This window comes from Myotis daubentonii, chromosome 3 (assembly GCF_963259705.1).
Source record: "Myotis daubentonii chromosome 3, mMyoDau2.1, whole genome shotgun sequence".
Taxonomy (NCBI): Eukaryota; Metazoa; Chordata; class Mammalia; order Chiroptera; family Vespertilionidae; genus Myotis; species Myotis daubentonii.
Window position 1 is genome coordinate 207,837,716 of NC_081842.1, and position 15,808 is coordinate 207,853,523.

At 54.9% G+C, this 15,808-nt stretch overlaps 2 protein-coding genes across 3 annotated transcripts in view; both read left to right on the forward strand.

Moving 5' to 3' along the window:
- Positions 1 to 4,737, forward strand: part of KIF17 (kinesin family member 17) — a 29,689-nt gene extending 24,952 nt beyond the window's left edge. For both annotated transcript variants that reach the window (XM_059690911.1, XM_059690910.1), the window contains 4 exons: positions 649 to 907; positions 1,958 to 2,028; positions 3,354 to 3,471; positions 4,544 to 4,737. In XM_059690911.1, the coding sequence (XP_059546894.1) occupies positions 649 to 907; positions 1,958 to 2,028; positions 3,354 to 3,471; positions 4,544 to 4,722 (627 nt within the window). In that variant the 3' untranslated portion in view covers positions 4,723 to 4,737. The remainder of the gene's footprint in view (positions 1 to 648; positions 908 to 1,957; positions 2,029 to 3,353; positions 3,472 to 4,543) is intronic.
- A 2,510-nt stretch (positions 4,738 to 7,247) lies between these two features.
- DDOST (dolichyl-diphosphooligosaccharide--protein glycosyltransferase non-catalytic subunit) lies at positions 7,248 to 15,463 on the forward strand. Its single transcript, XM_059690948.1, has 11 exons — positions 7,248 to 7,482; positions 7,677 to 7,787; positions 11,486 to 11,572; positions 12,476 to 12,579; positions 12,712 to 12,806; positions 13,101 to 13,194; positions 13,454 to 13,602; positions 13,935 to 14,082; positions 14,599 to 14,719; positions 14,840 to 14,946; positions 15,024 to 15,463. Exons 1-11 carry the CDS (start codon positions 7,332 to 7,334, stop codon positions 15,171 to 15,173), a joined length of 1,317 nt encoding a protein of 438 aa, XP_059546931.1. The 5' UTR covers positions 7,248 to 7,331; the 3' UTR covers positions 15,174 to 15,463.
- Positions 15,464 to 15,808: the final 345 nt, after the last annotated feature.

Genomic DNA, 15,808 nt, shown 5'->3' on the forward strand with positions numbered 1-15,808 from the left:
TCATGTCTGTGACTACCTGTTGAAGGGATTTTTATTCACATTGGGGTGCTGTGTTACGTGTTTAATGTCTGGCCCGATGCCCTCGTGCTGTGGGGGGGTTTTCTCCTGAAATGCACTGATCTACATTTCTGTTCCTTGGAGTAGCTCTCCTGTTTATTTCATAACGACACAGCAGTTACACTCAAGAGAAATGAAAATATGTCCACACCCACACAAAGACTTGTACACGAATGTTCAGAGCAGCATCATTCATTACAGCCCAAAGTGAAAACAGGCATAAACGTAAAGAATGTAGCATATTCGCCCAACGGGAGAGTATTCCGCAGTAAAAGGAAGTACTGATACGTGATACATGGTGAACTTGAAAACACCATGTCACGTGAGAGAAGCGAGACACAAAAGGCGACATAGTATATGCTGCCATGATTTCATTCATAAGAAATGTCCAGAATAAGCACATTTACAGGCAGGAAGTAGACTGGTGGTTGCCTAGGGCTGGGGGTTGGAGAAGTGGGGAATGACGTATGAGTATGGGGTCCCTTTTGGGGTGATGAAATGCTCCCACACTGATTGGGACAATGGCCGCACAACTCTGAATGTACTGGAAGCCACTGAATGAACTGTACACTTGAAATGCTTCATTTCCAGCTTCGGGCGGCAGAGGTGGAGATCAAAGACCTGCAGTCGGAGTTTGAGCTCGAGAAGATCGATTACCTGGCCACCATCCGCCGGCAGGAACGCGACTTCCTGCTCTCCCAGCAGCTGCTGGAGCAGGTGCAGCCGCTGATTCGCCGGGACTGTAACTACAGCAACCTGGACCGGGTCCGGCGCGAGGCCTGCTGGGATGAGGACAACGGCTTCTGGAAGATCCCGGAGCCCGTGGTCATCAAAACCAGCCTCCCAGTAGGTCAGGAGCCTGGCTGTCCCTCGGCCCTCCCTCCCCGCCTCCACACTTTGCTTCCCTGTAGACTGTTGGCTGTGGGTGAAACAGACATGTGACCCCGAGATTCCAAAACATGGGGGGCCTGAGAGAACGGTGTGTTCTGAGTCAGTTGGAATTCTGGCTCCATCACTCCCTGTGTGACCTCTTTGGGACTCAGTGTCCTCATCTGTGAAATGGGGATTAATAATAGCACCTTAAAGGGTGCGGGTGGCTTACAATGTGTCAATACACATAAGACCCTCAGAGCCACCCAGGCACATCTTAAGTGCGTGGGACACTGCAGCATCATCGTGATCCTATCATTTCACCCCACAACCATCCTGTGAAGGACAAGGACCACTGCCCCTGGTTTACACGGGAGGAAGTGGACTCTCAGAGAGGGGAGCGCCTGTCAGTCACAGCATGAGGTGCAGGGCCAGGGAGGCAAAGGAGCTGTCCCCTGCAGGCCTGGTTCAACTTCTGCCTTTGCACTGACCTTCCTGTGACCTTCAGAGGGTCACAGTCCCTCTTGGGCTTTGGTGCTCTCATCTTCACAAAGAAGTGGGGGGCGGGGTGGGGGGGGGGGATAAGAGGATCTTCAAGGCGCCTCCATCTTGAAGTGGAGTCTGGCCAGACTGAGTGGCTCTTTCTGCAGCCACGAAGCTGGCTCTGCCCATGCAGAGAGCAGTAGCTGTTACAGCCCACAAGGCCCCCGCCAGTTCTCCCCTTGGTCAGAGGGTCGTCCAGGCCCCATGTCTCCGGTGTTTATGGCCGCTGACCCCATCTCTGCTGACACTCCAGGCAGCTGCAGCCTTCCTCCCCGCCACCAGCCTGCCATCTTCTTTGGGGTCTGAGCCTCCTGTTGTGTTTCCCGGAGGCATCCCTTTGCTTGGCCCGGGAAGGCCTCCCTTGGCTCCAACCAAGCCTGAGCCAGGCCTAACGCGCCCCCCACCCCAGGGGAGAGGGCTGCAGCCCACCCTGTCCTTCTGGCCCCCATAGCGAGCAGCAGGCACTTCAGCTTTTGTTTTCTCACAGCAGTTCCAACAGGGCTGCAGAACAGACCAGCCCGCAAAACCTCCTCGGCAGACAGCGGCGAGCAGGGCATGGTAAGACCCCCGGAGAGGGAGCGAGGGGTGGGCTGAGGGGGCTGGCTCCAGGGTGCATTACCACGGGGAGCTGGACTTCTACTTCCATCCGCCCTGAGGATTCATTCAAGCAGGGGCTGAACCGGGGTCCTTCCTGTGCACCTGTTGGCACCTACACCTTCAACCCCCTCTGGCCCTCATCCAAACCCACGTGTGGTCACAACGACCAGAGGGAAAGGAGACGGTTCAGATCGGCCCAGCTGCGGGGGAAGCACAGAAGCGGCAGCTCGAATCCCAGAGGCCCAGCAGCGCAGTTTGGCTCCCTGGGCCCTCGCTGGTCTAAAGCTCTGATTGGCTGCTTTGGATAGCTTAACTATATAAAAAAGGGAAAGTTCCTGAAAAACACACACACAACATTCTTACCCTGGGACCACTAAGGGGTTCTATTAGTCAGAATGCTTTTACTCCCGGCGAAAGCTACCCAAAGCAGACAATCACAAGCAAAAGGGGAATTTACTGGTGCATGTTAAGAGGACCGGTTTCAGGCATGGCTGGATCTCGGGGCTCAGACAGCCAGGCTTCCCTTCGTATTCTAGCGTTGGACCCAGGCAGGCTTTCTCCAAGTGAGAAAGGCAGGAAAGACGGCTGCTGGCGATTAGTGACCCAACAGAGAGACCGGCCTCTTAGCGTCCTCACACCAGTGCTGGTGTAGATTCTGATCTGTTCTGCCTGGTCCCGGGCCTACTCTTGGACCAATGACTATGTCCAGAACATGGAGTTCTGTGATTGGTCCAGTGTGGGTCACATGTCCAGCTGTGTAGCAAGGGGTGGGTGAGTGGGAGTGGTGGTATTAGGGCACTCTGAATGATCACCCCACCAGGACGATGTTGGGGGGAGAAGGATAGGTCCCCGAAGGAAGAGATTCAGGGTGAAGAAAAGTCCACGAGAGTGAAAAACAATAGTTCTTGGTGATAGAAAGATTGGGGCTCCAGCTCTAACGATCATGAACGCGCCCCTGAGCTGAGCGCTGTATTACTCTTCTGTGATGTGTTTGTGTACTGATGATGGGTTTGGGTGTGTTGTGTTGTCCTTGCCCGGATGGAGCTGGCACAGTGCCCTCTGCTGAGGTTTGCAGGAGGGAATGAGGCACTTCCATTCCCAAGGGAGGGGTGGGGGGGTGTAGGCGCGGCTGGATCCCACCCCAGGAGGCCGGTCTGTAGCCGATACACCCTAGCAGGCAGTGGGGCCAGGGGAGCCCCATCCCCCAGGCTTGTGGAAGCCGCTGAGCCCTGGGTGAGGGCCCACATAAGAGCTGCACGAACAGTGAGGGTCTGGGATCTCAGCAGGAAGAAGACCGCTACAGGCTAATGCTCTGTCGGAGCGACAGTGAGAATATTGCCAGTAACTACTTCCGGCCAAAGCGGGCCAGCCAGATCCTCAGCACAGACCCCAGGAAGAGCCTCGGTGAGTGCCCTGCCCCCTCTTGTCCTCCAGCCTCTTCCCTCGGCCCTCGACCAACAGACAGGAGTCAGACAGGCCTGGTCCTCAGCTACTAAGTGAGGGGGAGAACAGGATTAGGTAAATGAAATGGGGAAACGGCCCAGCCCAGGGCCTGCACATAGTAGGTGCTCAATACAGTCTCCACTTTCCTCCTGGGGGAGACGTGCGATTTGACTCATCTGCTCCCCCGACATGCACTGGGCCCCCTACACTGGTCAGGGCCTGGCGTGGGGCTACATGACCCTGGTCAGTTACCAGCTCCCTCAGCTGCCAGGATATTGGCTTTCCCCTGAGCCAAGGGGGCAGACAGGGTCACAAAAGCAAAACACGTTCAAAAGCAAGAACTGAAAATCACTTCATTCTTCTGCTTTTAAAGACCTCAGGACTTCCAGTAAAATATCCATGAGAAGCACATCTCAGTCCTGTACTGAGGTTATTTAAGAGACAAAGTGGGTGGAGTTGAGGAATAAGGAAAGAAAAGTTGGACAGGAAATAAACTAACATCCGTTGGGAACCTGGCGCAGTGCCCATGGGGCAGATGAGGAAACTGAGGCTGAGAGGCTCAGCCAGGCATCCCTGACAGCTCAGGGTGGCTGCAAGGAATGGCTCCTGCCGGCCTAAATCTCTGACTGGCTGCTTTTGATAGCTTAACGTTGTAAAAAAGGGAACGTTCCTGAAAGAAACACACACACACACACACACACACACAAAACTATTCTTAACCGAGGACCACTGAGGGGTTTTCTTCCAAGTGAGGCCATCCTTCTAGCAAGGGGTGGAGCTGGGCTTTGAACCCAGGCTTGTCTGGCTTGAGATCCCAGGCTGTGTTCCAGCCCAGACCCTTTGGGCGCAGACATAGTGCCGGGTCTGAGGCCCCAACCCGAGCAGCGTCTTAGAACGTGGGGTCCTAGCCGTGGGACCAGGGCTGGGGCCGGGTGGGGGCGGGACAGGGGCTGCACCCACACGCAGTGCTTTCTTTCCCACCCTGCACTCCGGGCTCACCAGCGCCCTCCGCCCTCGGGCCTCTCCTCCACAGCCTATCACAGCTCGCCGCCAGGCCTCAGCTCCCCCCTCGGCAACAGCTCCGCCATGCCACCCTCCCAGGCCCCTGAGATGCCCCAGCCCCGGCCCTTCCGCCTCGAGTCCCTCGACATCCCCTTCACCAAGGCCAAGCGTAAGAAGAGCAGAAGCAGCTTTGGCAGCGAGCCTCTGTGAACACAGCTGCCTGCTGGGGGCAGCCCCAGCCTGGCCTCCTCTCTCCTGCCCCCGCGGTGACGTGACGGGGCGCTGGAGGGGGCCCTCGCCCTGGAGGGCAAATTCCCTTCCCTGTTCCCCAGAGAGCCCACTGCTGCCCGGGCGGGAGCCCCTCGGAGCTAGGCCATCCTTGGAAAGGCCCCTCCAGCTCCCAGTGCCACGTCAGTATTTCCACCTTCTCACCTGCCACGGAGCCGCCATTTGTGCCCACCAGTGTTGTTCGGAGCCCCGATTGGCTCTGCCTCAAGGCCTTTACCGACAGCGTGTCAGCACCTTCCCCGTGGATCGCGCTCAGCATGTCGGTGATGGAAAACTGTGCCTCTGTCCGGTTGGCCCCACTTCCTGGGGGAAGCCGCAGGACGGTTCGAGGCCTGAGCAGCTGCCCCTGCTGCCCGCTCCCGGCCAGTCTGTGGCCCAAGGAGCCCGCTCCGCATTCAGCTGCCCCAATAAACTGTCTTTTACCCACAAGACCCCTCCCTGGTTCTCTGGCCGCGGCACCGGGCCCCTCGCTGCCTGGAAGCTCTCCCTGGAGCCCGGGTCTCAAACAGCCGAGGCTGTTAGGACAAACAGGCTCCCAGGTGTCTGAGACAGTGCCCTGCGGCTATGAGCACCAGTGCTTGTTTCTGGGGAAAGCGTCTGACCTCCCATTAGGCTCTCGAAGCATCTGCGACCAGGAAAGCCGAGCCCTTGTTTAGGAAACAGGCTGCGGCCCAAAGGAGGCCCAGGTTGGGTCTGCCCTCGGGGGCTGTGCTGGAACCGGGTGTCCTGACAGGGCCACCCCAGCAACCTGGCCACACCCCTCCCCTAGTTCCTTGTAGCCCAGGCCTGCCTCACGGGAGGGGCTCCTACTCCCAGGGAGAGGTTTTGGCCTTTGGTGCTGTCCTGAGCCTCATTTCACTCTGAGCCTCATCTGTGAGACGGGGATAAACACCCACCTCCTAGAGTTCATGTGAAGGCAAAACGCGGTGGGATCGAAAGTTCCGGTGCACAGCAGGTGCTCCGGGTCAGCCCAGCCTTCCTCCTCTGTTATTTATTTCTTTATTGATTTCAGAGAGGAAGGGAGACGGGGGGGTGGGGGGGGTGGGGGGGAGAGAAACATCAATAATGAGAATCATTGATCGGCTGCCTCCAGCACGTCCCCTACTGGGGATCGAGCCCACAACACAGGCATGTGCCCTTGGCCGGAACCGAACCTGGGCCCCTTCAGCCCGCAGGGCAACGCTCTATCCATTGAGCCAAACCAGCTAGGGCTCCTCTGTATTTTATATTAGTTGCCGTGGCTCATGCTACAAACCACATGCTGGGCCAAGGAGCTCACCTCCTGGAGAGGCTGGGGTGGGGTGGAGGGTGCTTAGGTACCTACCCAGGCAGCCTGCAGATACACTTCAAATAAGAGGGAGCCAGGTCTTCATGGGAACAAAGTCCCCTGGTGAAGGGAGCAGCAGCAGGTGGTGGGGGAGGGGGTGGGGGGCTCCCATAAAGGATGGGGAATACCTGGGGAGGCTTAAGGTGGGGATGTGGGGAGGGGGAGGGAGCTGCATGAGCGAAAGGCAGGAGGCGGGAAGCTGAGGGTAGGTTAAAGGTCGGAGGAGACCTGTTCCAGGTAAGCCCTGGGTGGGACTAAGGAGCACGAGGCTGCAGACCTGACAGTGGAGGGCCTCTGGGTGTCCGTGGGCTGGGGCAGACTCCTAAGCAACGGTTTAGTTAGAGGTGGACTGAAGTCGTGGAGCTGCTTGTGGTAGCTTTCCCTTAGACCTGTGACGGCCGGAGGCAGGTCGGAGGAGAGCCCTGGCCCTGGTCAGTGTAGAAGGGGTGGGAGCCACCATTACTGAGCGGTTGCTCAGCCTAGCCCTGCACTGGCGCCTCAACCGGCTCCAGTCCCCCCAAGAGCCCAGGGCTGTTCCAAGGGCACACAGACGGGTAGGCGAGCTGCCTCTGGCCATTTTATTTCCAGCCTAGGACAGTGGCCTGGAGAGGAGTGAAATCCCGGGGTAAAGGGGCTAGTGAGGGACCGAGCCTGGGAATGAGCCTAAGTAGGGCTTTTTTGTCGCTAGGCTAGTCCACCGCCCTTTCCTACCTGCAGCGTGGGCCACCAGAGTCTAAAGTGTCCCTGTCCCTGATCTTATTTTTCCAATCGTCTCCTCTCTGGAGATGGTGGAGGAGGGGCCCGGTCCCCAGTCCCGAGACTCTGCTGGACCAGAGAGAAACGAAAAGGTGGTCCAGGGAGGCCCCTATCAAGACCACGCAAGCCGGGGCCACTCAGACTAAGCGTCCTGTTGATTGGCCGGGGCTGCAGAGCTGTCTCTCTAGGATTGAGCCGCTTGCTTTGGGGAGGCGGAGCCTCGTTCCCCTTCCGCCAATAGGATTGAGAGGTTCCGCCTACAACCGAGGCACTTCCGGTGGTGCTCCTGGCTCGGTTCCTATCATCTGAACGGCGGCTCTTGGAGCTCGGCCCCGGCGTACCAGATCACTTCCGGGTGGAACTCCAGGACCCCGAGCCGCGATTGGCTGGCCTTAGATGGGGTACTTCCGGTGTCCAGGTGCTCGGGTTCTTTGGCAGGAGTAGAAAGATGGAACTTGGCGCCGCCGCCCGTGTTTGGTCCCTCTTGTGGCTGCTGCTGCTGCTTGGCCTGGTCGGCGCCAGCGGTCCCCGCACCCTAGTGCTGCTGGACAACCTCAACCTGCGGGAGACGCATTCGCTTTTCTTCCGGAGTCTGAAGGGTGAGACGGGGGTCCGAGGGGGCGGCGGGTGAAAGTCTGAGTTTGGGTAGGCAACGGCCACCCTCCCTCGCACTCGTTCTCCACGAGCGGGCCGCCCAGGTCTGGCCTGCCGCCTGGGGACGAGGGGAGGGCTGTCGCGGTCTCTGCAGCGGCGGTTTCCCGCAGCCTCAGTTGCCTGCTTTCTCCTTGTGCAGATCGGGGCTTTGAACTCACATTCAAGACCGCAGATGACCCCAGCCTGTCCCTTATTAAGTACGGGGAGTTCCTCTATGACAATCTCATCATCTTCTCCCCCTCGGTAGAAGGTAAGGGCCGCGCGTCACCCCCACGACCGGGGTGGTAGGTTCAGGGCTGATCTGTCACTTTTCTGCATCTCGGGCATGTGCTGGGTCATGGGATGGTCACTAGCCCTGGCCACAGCTGCTGCGGGTGAAGAGGAACGTGCTAACCTCTGTCCTGGGCCAATCAGGGCACAGCTTCTGAAAAGACACAGCTGAGGACTGTAGGGTCAGGTGTTGCCACAGACCGTGAGCCTGGGCCCCTGCTAATCTGAGAAGTGAATTTTCCCTGTAAAGCGACTGAGAGGAAAGATGGAGGACCCCCTCGCAGGGCTGGCCTGGGCGGAAGGAGGAAATGGCATGCTGTTAACAGGGTGTGCAGTAAAGAGGCTGTAGCCGTTGAACTTGTGGATTCATAGTTCTCAGGCTGAAAAAAAAGGAATGATCTAGCCTCGCTCCTAGTTGAGGCTGGATGGCTAGTTCTAGAACAGAATGTCTTTACTTCAGTATTCCTGCGACAGAGCTTACGCAGCGATCAACTCCACCGCTGGACAACTCTGTTACTTCTTATATTACACTGGAATTTGCCTCCTATTTCCTACTCTATTTGGGGAGGGGAGAGGAGGAAGGGGTTTCTTACACTCCTCGGCCTTAGAGAGTAGGTCTGATGCTTAGATTACAGGCACAGCCTGCACGTAATCATAGCTGGTTCAGCTGGTTCTCCTCAGACCAAATACCCCTGTTCCTGTGGCTGTTTCTCTTTGCCGAGCTTTTATTGGGCATCTAGTCTCCTCTTCTGTAGTGGCTTCCATTTGTCTTTTTCTCCGAGGACTCAGGTGGCCATTTCCTCCTCCCGCTGATGAAGCTCAGGAAGTCTGTCGCTTCGTTGGCGTCTACTTTATTCTCTGTAGTTCCTGTGAGGCTGGATCCAGCCAGATCCCTGAAGTATTTTTCTCAAGGCTCCAAACAGTTACACGATACCCCCAACTCCCCTGCACAATGGGCCTCTGGTGTTGGCCTTTTGGAGGCAGGTGTAGTGGGTGGAAGTGAGCCCAGGTTGTAGAAATGAAAATCGTCAGGTTGCTTGTGTGTGTGTGTATGTGTGTGTGTGTGCGCGTGAATGAATGTGAATGGAGCCTTCAGCTGGTTAATTGGCTTTGCCCAGTTTCTTCTGTGTTTGGAGCTCTGGAAGAGGTCCTCAGTGACAGAGAGCTTGCCCCTGAGGAGTTCTTTCAGTCCGTCTTTGAGGCGATATGAATAAGGACCTGAAATGAGATGCCAAACCCTGGGTGGAGCGCAGGAGCCGTCTGCGTTGTGCTCAGGAGGTAGAGTGGGAGTGTCGCTGAGAAGGAGGGACACGGTGGGTGAGACAGGGAGAAGGGGTGAAGGTGGGTGGGAGAAAGTAGGTGTCAGAGCCTGACAGTGTTTCCCAAGTGTGAGTCGACTTTCCGTACCTCCTTCATGATCTTCACCGGATTTTATGTCACCTGTGCTAATTGGTGTTTTTCTTTAAACTGACTTGCTTTTTAAAAACTAAAATAGCATTTTAAAAGGAACCCAGGAATGAAGCCAGTATCACCACGGAAATGGAGTCGGTGTCGTCCTTGCCTTCAGTAGAAGGCAACTAGAAATACACTAAGTGCAGTGCTGAGTCCTCTACAGGTTCTGTTCCCTGCAGCCCGAGGCTTCCTCCTGCAAGAGGAGATGAGAAAGTGAGGGAGGGTTACAGCCCGGTATCCAGCTGAGACACTGTCTCTGACAGAGGACTCTGAGATGGGACGTCACTGAAAGCTCTGCCCCACGTCACCTGTCACCTTTCTGTCCCTGGCAGAGTGGGTCCCACACTTTGGGAAACAGGGCCGCAGTTCTTCAGGCACTCCTGGGAGAAGGCTTGTCTCTGCTGCTGGGGGTCAGGGGAAGGGTTTGGCCCCTGCTTCAAGGGCCCGTCTGTGGCCCCGGGACCACCGTTAGCCCGTTCGGGTGTGAGAATGCTGCCGAGTCAGTGGGTTCCTTGCCCTCTCTGGGGTCAGGAAGCTTCCAAGTTGAATTCAGTAGAGTAATGGCTACAGGAGAAGGACCCTCTGTACCCCCAAACTCTGGGTCCCTTTTTGTAGGTAGGGAAATGGGCTTAGAAAGGCGAAGGGATGCCTAGATGTAAGCCCAGGTGTCTCCATTTCAGCAGCGGGACTCTTGACATTTTGGGCGGGAATTCTTCGTTGAGAGGGCTGTCCTGTGTACTACGGGGTGTGTAGCAGCATCCCCGGCCCTCTGCCCACTAGATGGCAGTACACACGCCCCTGGTGACAACCAGAAATGTTAGGACAGTGTCCCTAAGGGGACCACTGTACTGTAGGAGCTGTTACTCAATCTGTAGGAGCGGAGATGGCTTTGTAAATGTCGTAGGAGAGGTTGGGTTTCCAGATACATGTTCTGTCTGAGCCTGAAGGAAAAGTAAGGTACTTTGTTTTTGTTATTTATGTGAAAATTACCAAATTAAACAGGATCATTCTCATATTCAGATCTTTACAGCTAGTTTTGGATGCTTACGGCAGTCACCCGACCAAATTGACCAAAAAGGATGTAATCTCACAATTACAGATGTTGGAAATTAATGACCCTTTTTGGTGATCACTTTTTTTTTTTAAAGCACAGTATATGAAGTGGCTCTGTTATGGCTACAATGGCTATAAACCTGTAGGATTTCTAGAAAAAACCCTACTCATGTTGGGTGAGTACTAGTCTCAGCGACAGACAGCATCATCCTTAGAGTCAAAAGTGCTCTTTCTCAGATAACTTAGAAGTGAAGTTGATGGGCTCTTGCAAACCATGTTAGGTGACCCCCAGAGTGGCTCTAAAGGTGCAGGCAATGAGTATGAATGAAATTGTTTCATGGAGTGGGAGAATGCAGCATTTCTAAACAAATATTTTATACTAGAGGCCTGGTGCATGAAATGTGTGCACGGGGGTGGGGGGGTCCTCCGCCCAACCTGCACCCTCTCGCAGTCTGGGACCCCTCGATGGACATCCCTCTCACAGTCTGGGACCCTTCGCTCCTTACTGCCTACCTGCTCGCTGCTCCTTATCCCTTGGCTCACTGCTCCTTAGTGCAGTCGCTGTGCTTGCCAGCCATGAGCCTGGCTTCTGGCTGAGCAGCACTCCCCCTGTGGGAGCACACTGACCACCAGGGGGCAGCTCCCGCATTGTCTGCCCCCTGGTGGTCAGTGTGCATCATAGTGACTGGTTGTTCTTATTCCGCCGTAACGGTCGCTTAGGCTTTTATTGTATAGAGACCCAATGCACAAAATTTGTGCAAGGGGGCCTGGTCCCCTGCCACTGAGGCGGTTGCCTCTGCCCACCTCAGTTTCATCCGGAAGGTCATCTGGAAGGACGTTCCGTCTAATTAGCATGTATTATGCTTTTATTATTATAGATGTGACTTGAAGGGTGTATAAATAACTTGACAACTATAATTGGTGGGTGTTTGACTATTTAATGTATACTTCTAAAAGTTGAATTCAAGCCATTATGTTTGGATCACATTGAAAAATATGGGAGAATTGCCCTGTATCAGGGCATATATGGTAAACATTCCTCTTGTTTTGGGCCTCCAGAGGGCAATATGTTAATGATTGTGGCTGGTCTGCTTCCTCCCCCCTCCCTCCCCCCAGTGTCAGAGGAGCAGTGAGAAGAACCCTCTGCATCGCTGAGTCTGGTACTTTTTTCAGATTTTGGAGGCAACATCAACGTGGAGACCATCAGTACCTTTATTGACGGTGGAGGCAGTGTCCTGGTAGCTGCCAGCTCAGACATTGGTAGGTCTGATCTCAGAAGTTCTGCTGCTTCCCCCATTTGTCCAGGAAGCGTGGAGAGCTTTACAAATGGAAGCTGCCGAATTGTCCTTCATTGGGTGGTCCTTGCCAGGAAGTGAGTGAGGGAACTACAGAGCCATTTAATCCCTCCTGGCCTCTGACCAGAACCAATGAGATGCGGGTCCTTTTAAGGGCTGGGAACCCTGTTTTTTTCTGTTTTTGCCCCCCCCCCCCCTCTTGTTTTGTGGTGATTCTTTCCTTAAAAAGCGGAGACAAGTAAGGAGAGCCTGATTGGGTAGAACACAAAGCAAATTTTTGTTTTGTTTACTATTTTGGAAAATTTTAAAGATACTTAGAAGTAGGAAGAACCATGAACAACACCTGGCCAATCTTGTTTCACCTTTTTCAGTATTGACAGCTTTTAACACGTTAAGCGCCATGTCAGTCACCGGTGACTGACACTCGACTTTCTGTCCAGACCGGTCAGTCACTGGTGCCGCCAGCATATCAGTGAAATTGGGTATCGCGGGCTAAAAGGAAAGGAAGACAAAACAGGCTTGGCGCTTAACGTGTTAAGAACCACATTGGGTGGTGGTTTGGTGAAGTGGTGATGAGGGAGAGAGAAACCTTATCAGCCGGGGCTCATCCAGGTCAGGTTTGCTGAGGTGGTACTTTGCTTCAAAGGGGGGTTTTGTGCAGAACCAAGGTCACTGTATTTGTGGAGGGAGAAGGCCAGGTGTTTGTTGTTGATTTTTACCACGCTGTTGTCCAGGGATCCAGCTGGTGTCGCTGCAGGGCCCTGGGGATGACTGGGAGAGTGAATCATAAGGATGCCAGGGCAAGTGACATAGCTTGGCCCAGGCCCACCCCTAAGGGCTCAGCCAGGCATCTCTCGGGTCTGTGCAGGTGACCCTCTTCGCGAGCTGGGCAGTGAGTGTGGGATTGAGTTCGATGAGGAGAAAACAGCTGTCATTGACCATCACAACTACGACATCTCCGACCTTGGCCAGGTAATCAGATCGCCACCTTCCAGGTTTCAGTCCCTTGTAGCAAAGCTCACCCTAGTAACCGTGCGGGAGTCGGGAGGGACCCCTGGCTTGGGGGCACCTTCCCGACCACCGGCCTCCCCTCTGCTGTTGCAGCATACGCTCATTGTGGCTGACACTGAGAACCTGCTGAAGGCCCCGACCATTGTTGGGAAGTCGTCTCTAAATCCCATCCTCTTTCGAGGTGTTGGGTGAGTGGGCAAGGAGAGGCCAACGGAAACCTGGGGGAGAGGGGTCACTTTGTTTTGTCAGGAAACCTACCAGACTGTGATTAGTTGGGGCTATTCCTTCCTCCAGAAGATGCAGGTGGGATTAAGTCATAACGTAAGAGTCAAAACTTCGTAGTTACGGCAAGAGGAGAGCTAAGTGTTTGCCAGTTAAGGAAGTAGGATTCACTCCTGTGAAGAGATGGCCCTTAGGGGTCCCCAGGTCCTTGGGGCTCAGTTCTTGGGTCTGAGTTGGGTGGTTCTCTCTTCCTTCCCCAGGATGGTGGCTGATCCTGACAATCCTTTGGTGTTGGACATCCTGACAGGCTCTTCCACCTCGTACTCCTTCTTCCCAGATAAACCTATCACCCAGGTGAGGGGCCTTTGCAGCCTCCAGACCCCATCTCCTGGGCCAGGTACAAGCGCTTTTTTATTGGAGAGGAGACCTGAGCAGGAACGCACACGCGGCCGAGGCTGGTGAAACGAGGAGCGGGGGAGCGGGGAGCGGGCAGAGTGGTGGCTCAGGTAGGGCCTAGGCTGTTCAGGTCTGGCCCGCGGTCCTCTGGCGCTAGGGGCCCAGCGGCTGTCCTTGGCCCTGGCTCTTGGGGATGACAGCCCCCTGTTGCTCCCAGTACCCCCATGCAGTGGGCAAGAACACCCTCCTGATTGCTGGGCTCCAGGCCAGGAACAACGCCCGGGTCATCTTCAGCGGTTCCCTCGACTTCTTCAGCGACGCCTTCTTCAGCGCGGCAGTGCAGAAGGCCGTGCCCGGCTCCCAGAGGTAGACGCCAGGGGACTTGGAGGCCTGTGGCCTGGGCAATGGCGTCTGTGCGGGGGCGGACTCCGATGGGGAGGAAGAAGCCTTTTGGCTAAAAGTGTCAGAGGCTAAGCATCTTGAGGTGCGTTCAAATTATTGAAGGATTGACTTCGTTGCTATACTGGTCGTGCTGGCACTCTAAGCTAGTTATGCCTCTCTGGAGCACTTTGAAAATTGTGTACTTATTGTACAGGTCACACCCAGAGCCGTGCCACCTCCCATCTTTTCATTTCTGTGTTCCCACTGGGAAGGAGTTGGTTCTGGTGCTGCAGCCTCTGCTGTTTCCCCTCCTGCAGGTATTCCCAGACGGGCAACTATGAGCTAGCTCTGGCTCTCTCCCGCTGGGTGTTCAAAGAAGAGGGTGTCCTCCGGGTGGGGCCTGTGTCCCACCATCGGGTGGGCGAGACAGCCCCACCCAATGCCTACACTGTCACTGACCTTGTGGTAAGAGCTTGGAGTGCGGGGGCCTGGAGGTTATAGCCATGTTGACCCAGCTCAAAAGCATTTATGCAACATTTCTGTGTGGGGCCTACGTATGGGTGACCACGTTAACCTCTGCCCTGAAGAAAGTCAGTTTGGGTGCAGAGAATCGGAGATCTTCAGGGCGACCTTGTGGGAAGTGCAGAAGCAGGAGGGGCCTCTCTGACTCACTGCCAAGAGAAGTGCCGTTAGAGTCGGGTGTGAGGCAAGAGAGCAGTGAGTGGAAGCAGGGATGCCCGAGCGCACCCGGCACCCCCGGGTGGAGCGCAGTCTGGGTGCAGGCTTCCACCGGCCTGTGAACAGGTGTGGATGGGAGTTAGAGGGGTTAGCCTGCCAGGGGTATTTCCGTTACTGCCCGGGGGTGGGGCTTGCCCAGGTTTTCACATCTCCTGGGAGTTCCTGCCAGATTTGTGAGTAGCTCTGAGGGTGGCAGCCTCCCTCCAGTCATAGGCCCCCTGGCTAACTGGCCTTTTCTCGCAGGAGTACAGCATTGTGATCGAGCAGCTCTCTAATGGCCGGTGGGTCCCCTTTGATGGTGACGACATTCAGCTGGAGTTTGTCCGCATTGATCCTTTTGTGAGGACCTTCCTGAAGAAGAAAGGTAAAAGCGGTTCTCCCAGGAGCAGCTGCAGGAAGACAGTCCCGCCTGTGGCTCACTCTCGGGAGGCTAACCGAGCGGCGCTCTGGGAACCCCTCCTGGTTATGTGTTGATCTTCCCCAGGTGGCAAGTACAGTGTCCAGTTCAAGTTGCCTGACGTGTACGGTGTGTTCCAGTTTAAAGTGGATTACAACCGGCTGGGCTACACACACCTGTACTCTTCCACTCAGGTAAGCACAGCCCATTTCAGCCAGCGTGTCCCACTGGGCTTCTGAGCGGCCGGGGCCTGTCACTCTGTCCTTTGCAGGTGTCAGTGAGGCCACTGCAGCACACGCAGTATGAGCGCTTCATCCCCTCGGCCTATCCCTATTACGCCAGCGCCTTCTCCATGATGGCAGGACTCTTCATCTTCAGCATCGTCTTCTTACACATGAAGGAGAAGGAGAAGTCTGACTGAGGGCCTTGGGACTCCTCACAGCAATGGAGACACGGAGGGTTTTTAATAGGATTGGATTAATAGGATTTAATAGGATTGGATTTTTCCCCCTTTTTTATTTTTATTTTTTTAAAGCCATGGGACAGTGGCATAACCTTACCTCAATGGGAGATGTAGCACTGAGTACAAAAGGAGTGGGGGTCCAGGGATGATTTTTATGTAAGTTTTTCCATCTCGTGCTGAGTGGTATTTTTCAAATGTGCAGCTACTCTCATTTCTAAAATAAATAGAAACATTACCCTCAAACTTCATCTGGCTCCCATTGTACTTTGCTAAAGAGGTAATGACTGGACACAAAACACTAAGTGGCCTCTCTTAATTTTGCTGAAGACTAGACTGTACTTTATGAAATGATAGTGTTTCCGAACTTCTCAAGGGATAAAATAAGGCTAATACACTGAGGCCAATGGGGAATCGCTGAAATAGGAATCTAAGGTAACAGCACTGCCTTTATAACAGGCACAGAATTGTTTGGTTTTCATAAGAACCTTAAATATGTGTTTACTTGCTTTAGGCCAGCGGTCGCCAACCTTTCGGACTTCATGGACCACCAATGGTCTGTGGACCACCGGTTGGTGACCGCTGCGTTAGGCAAT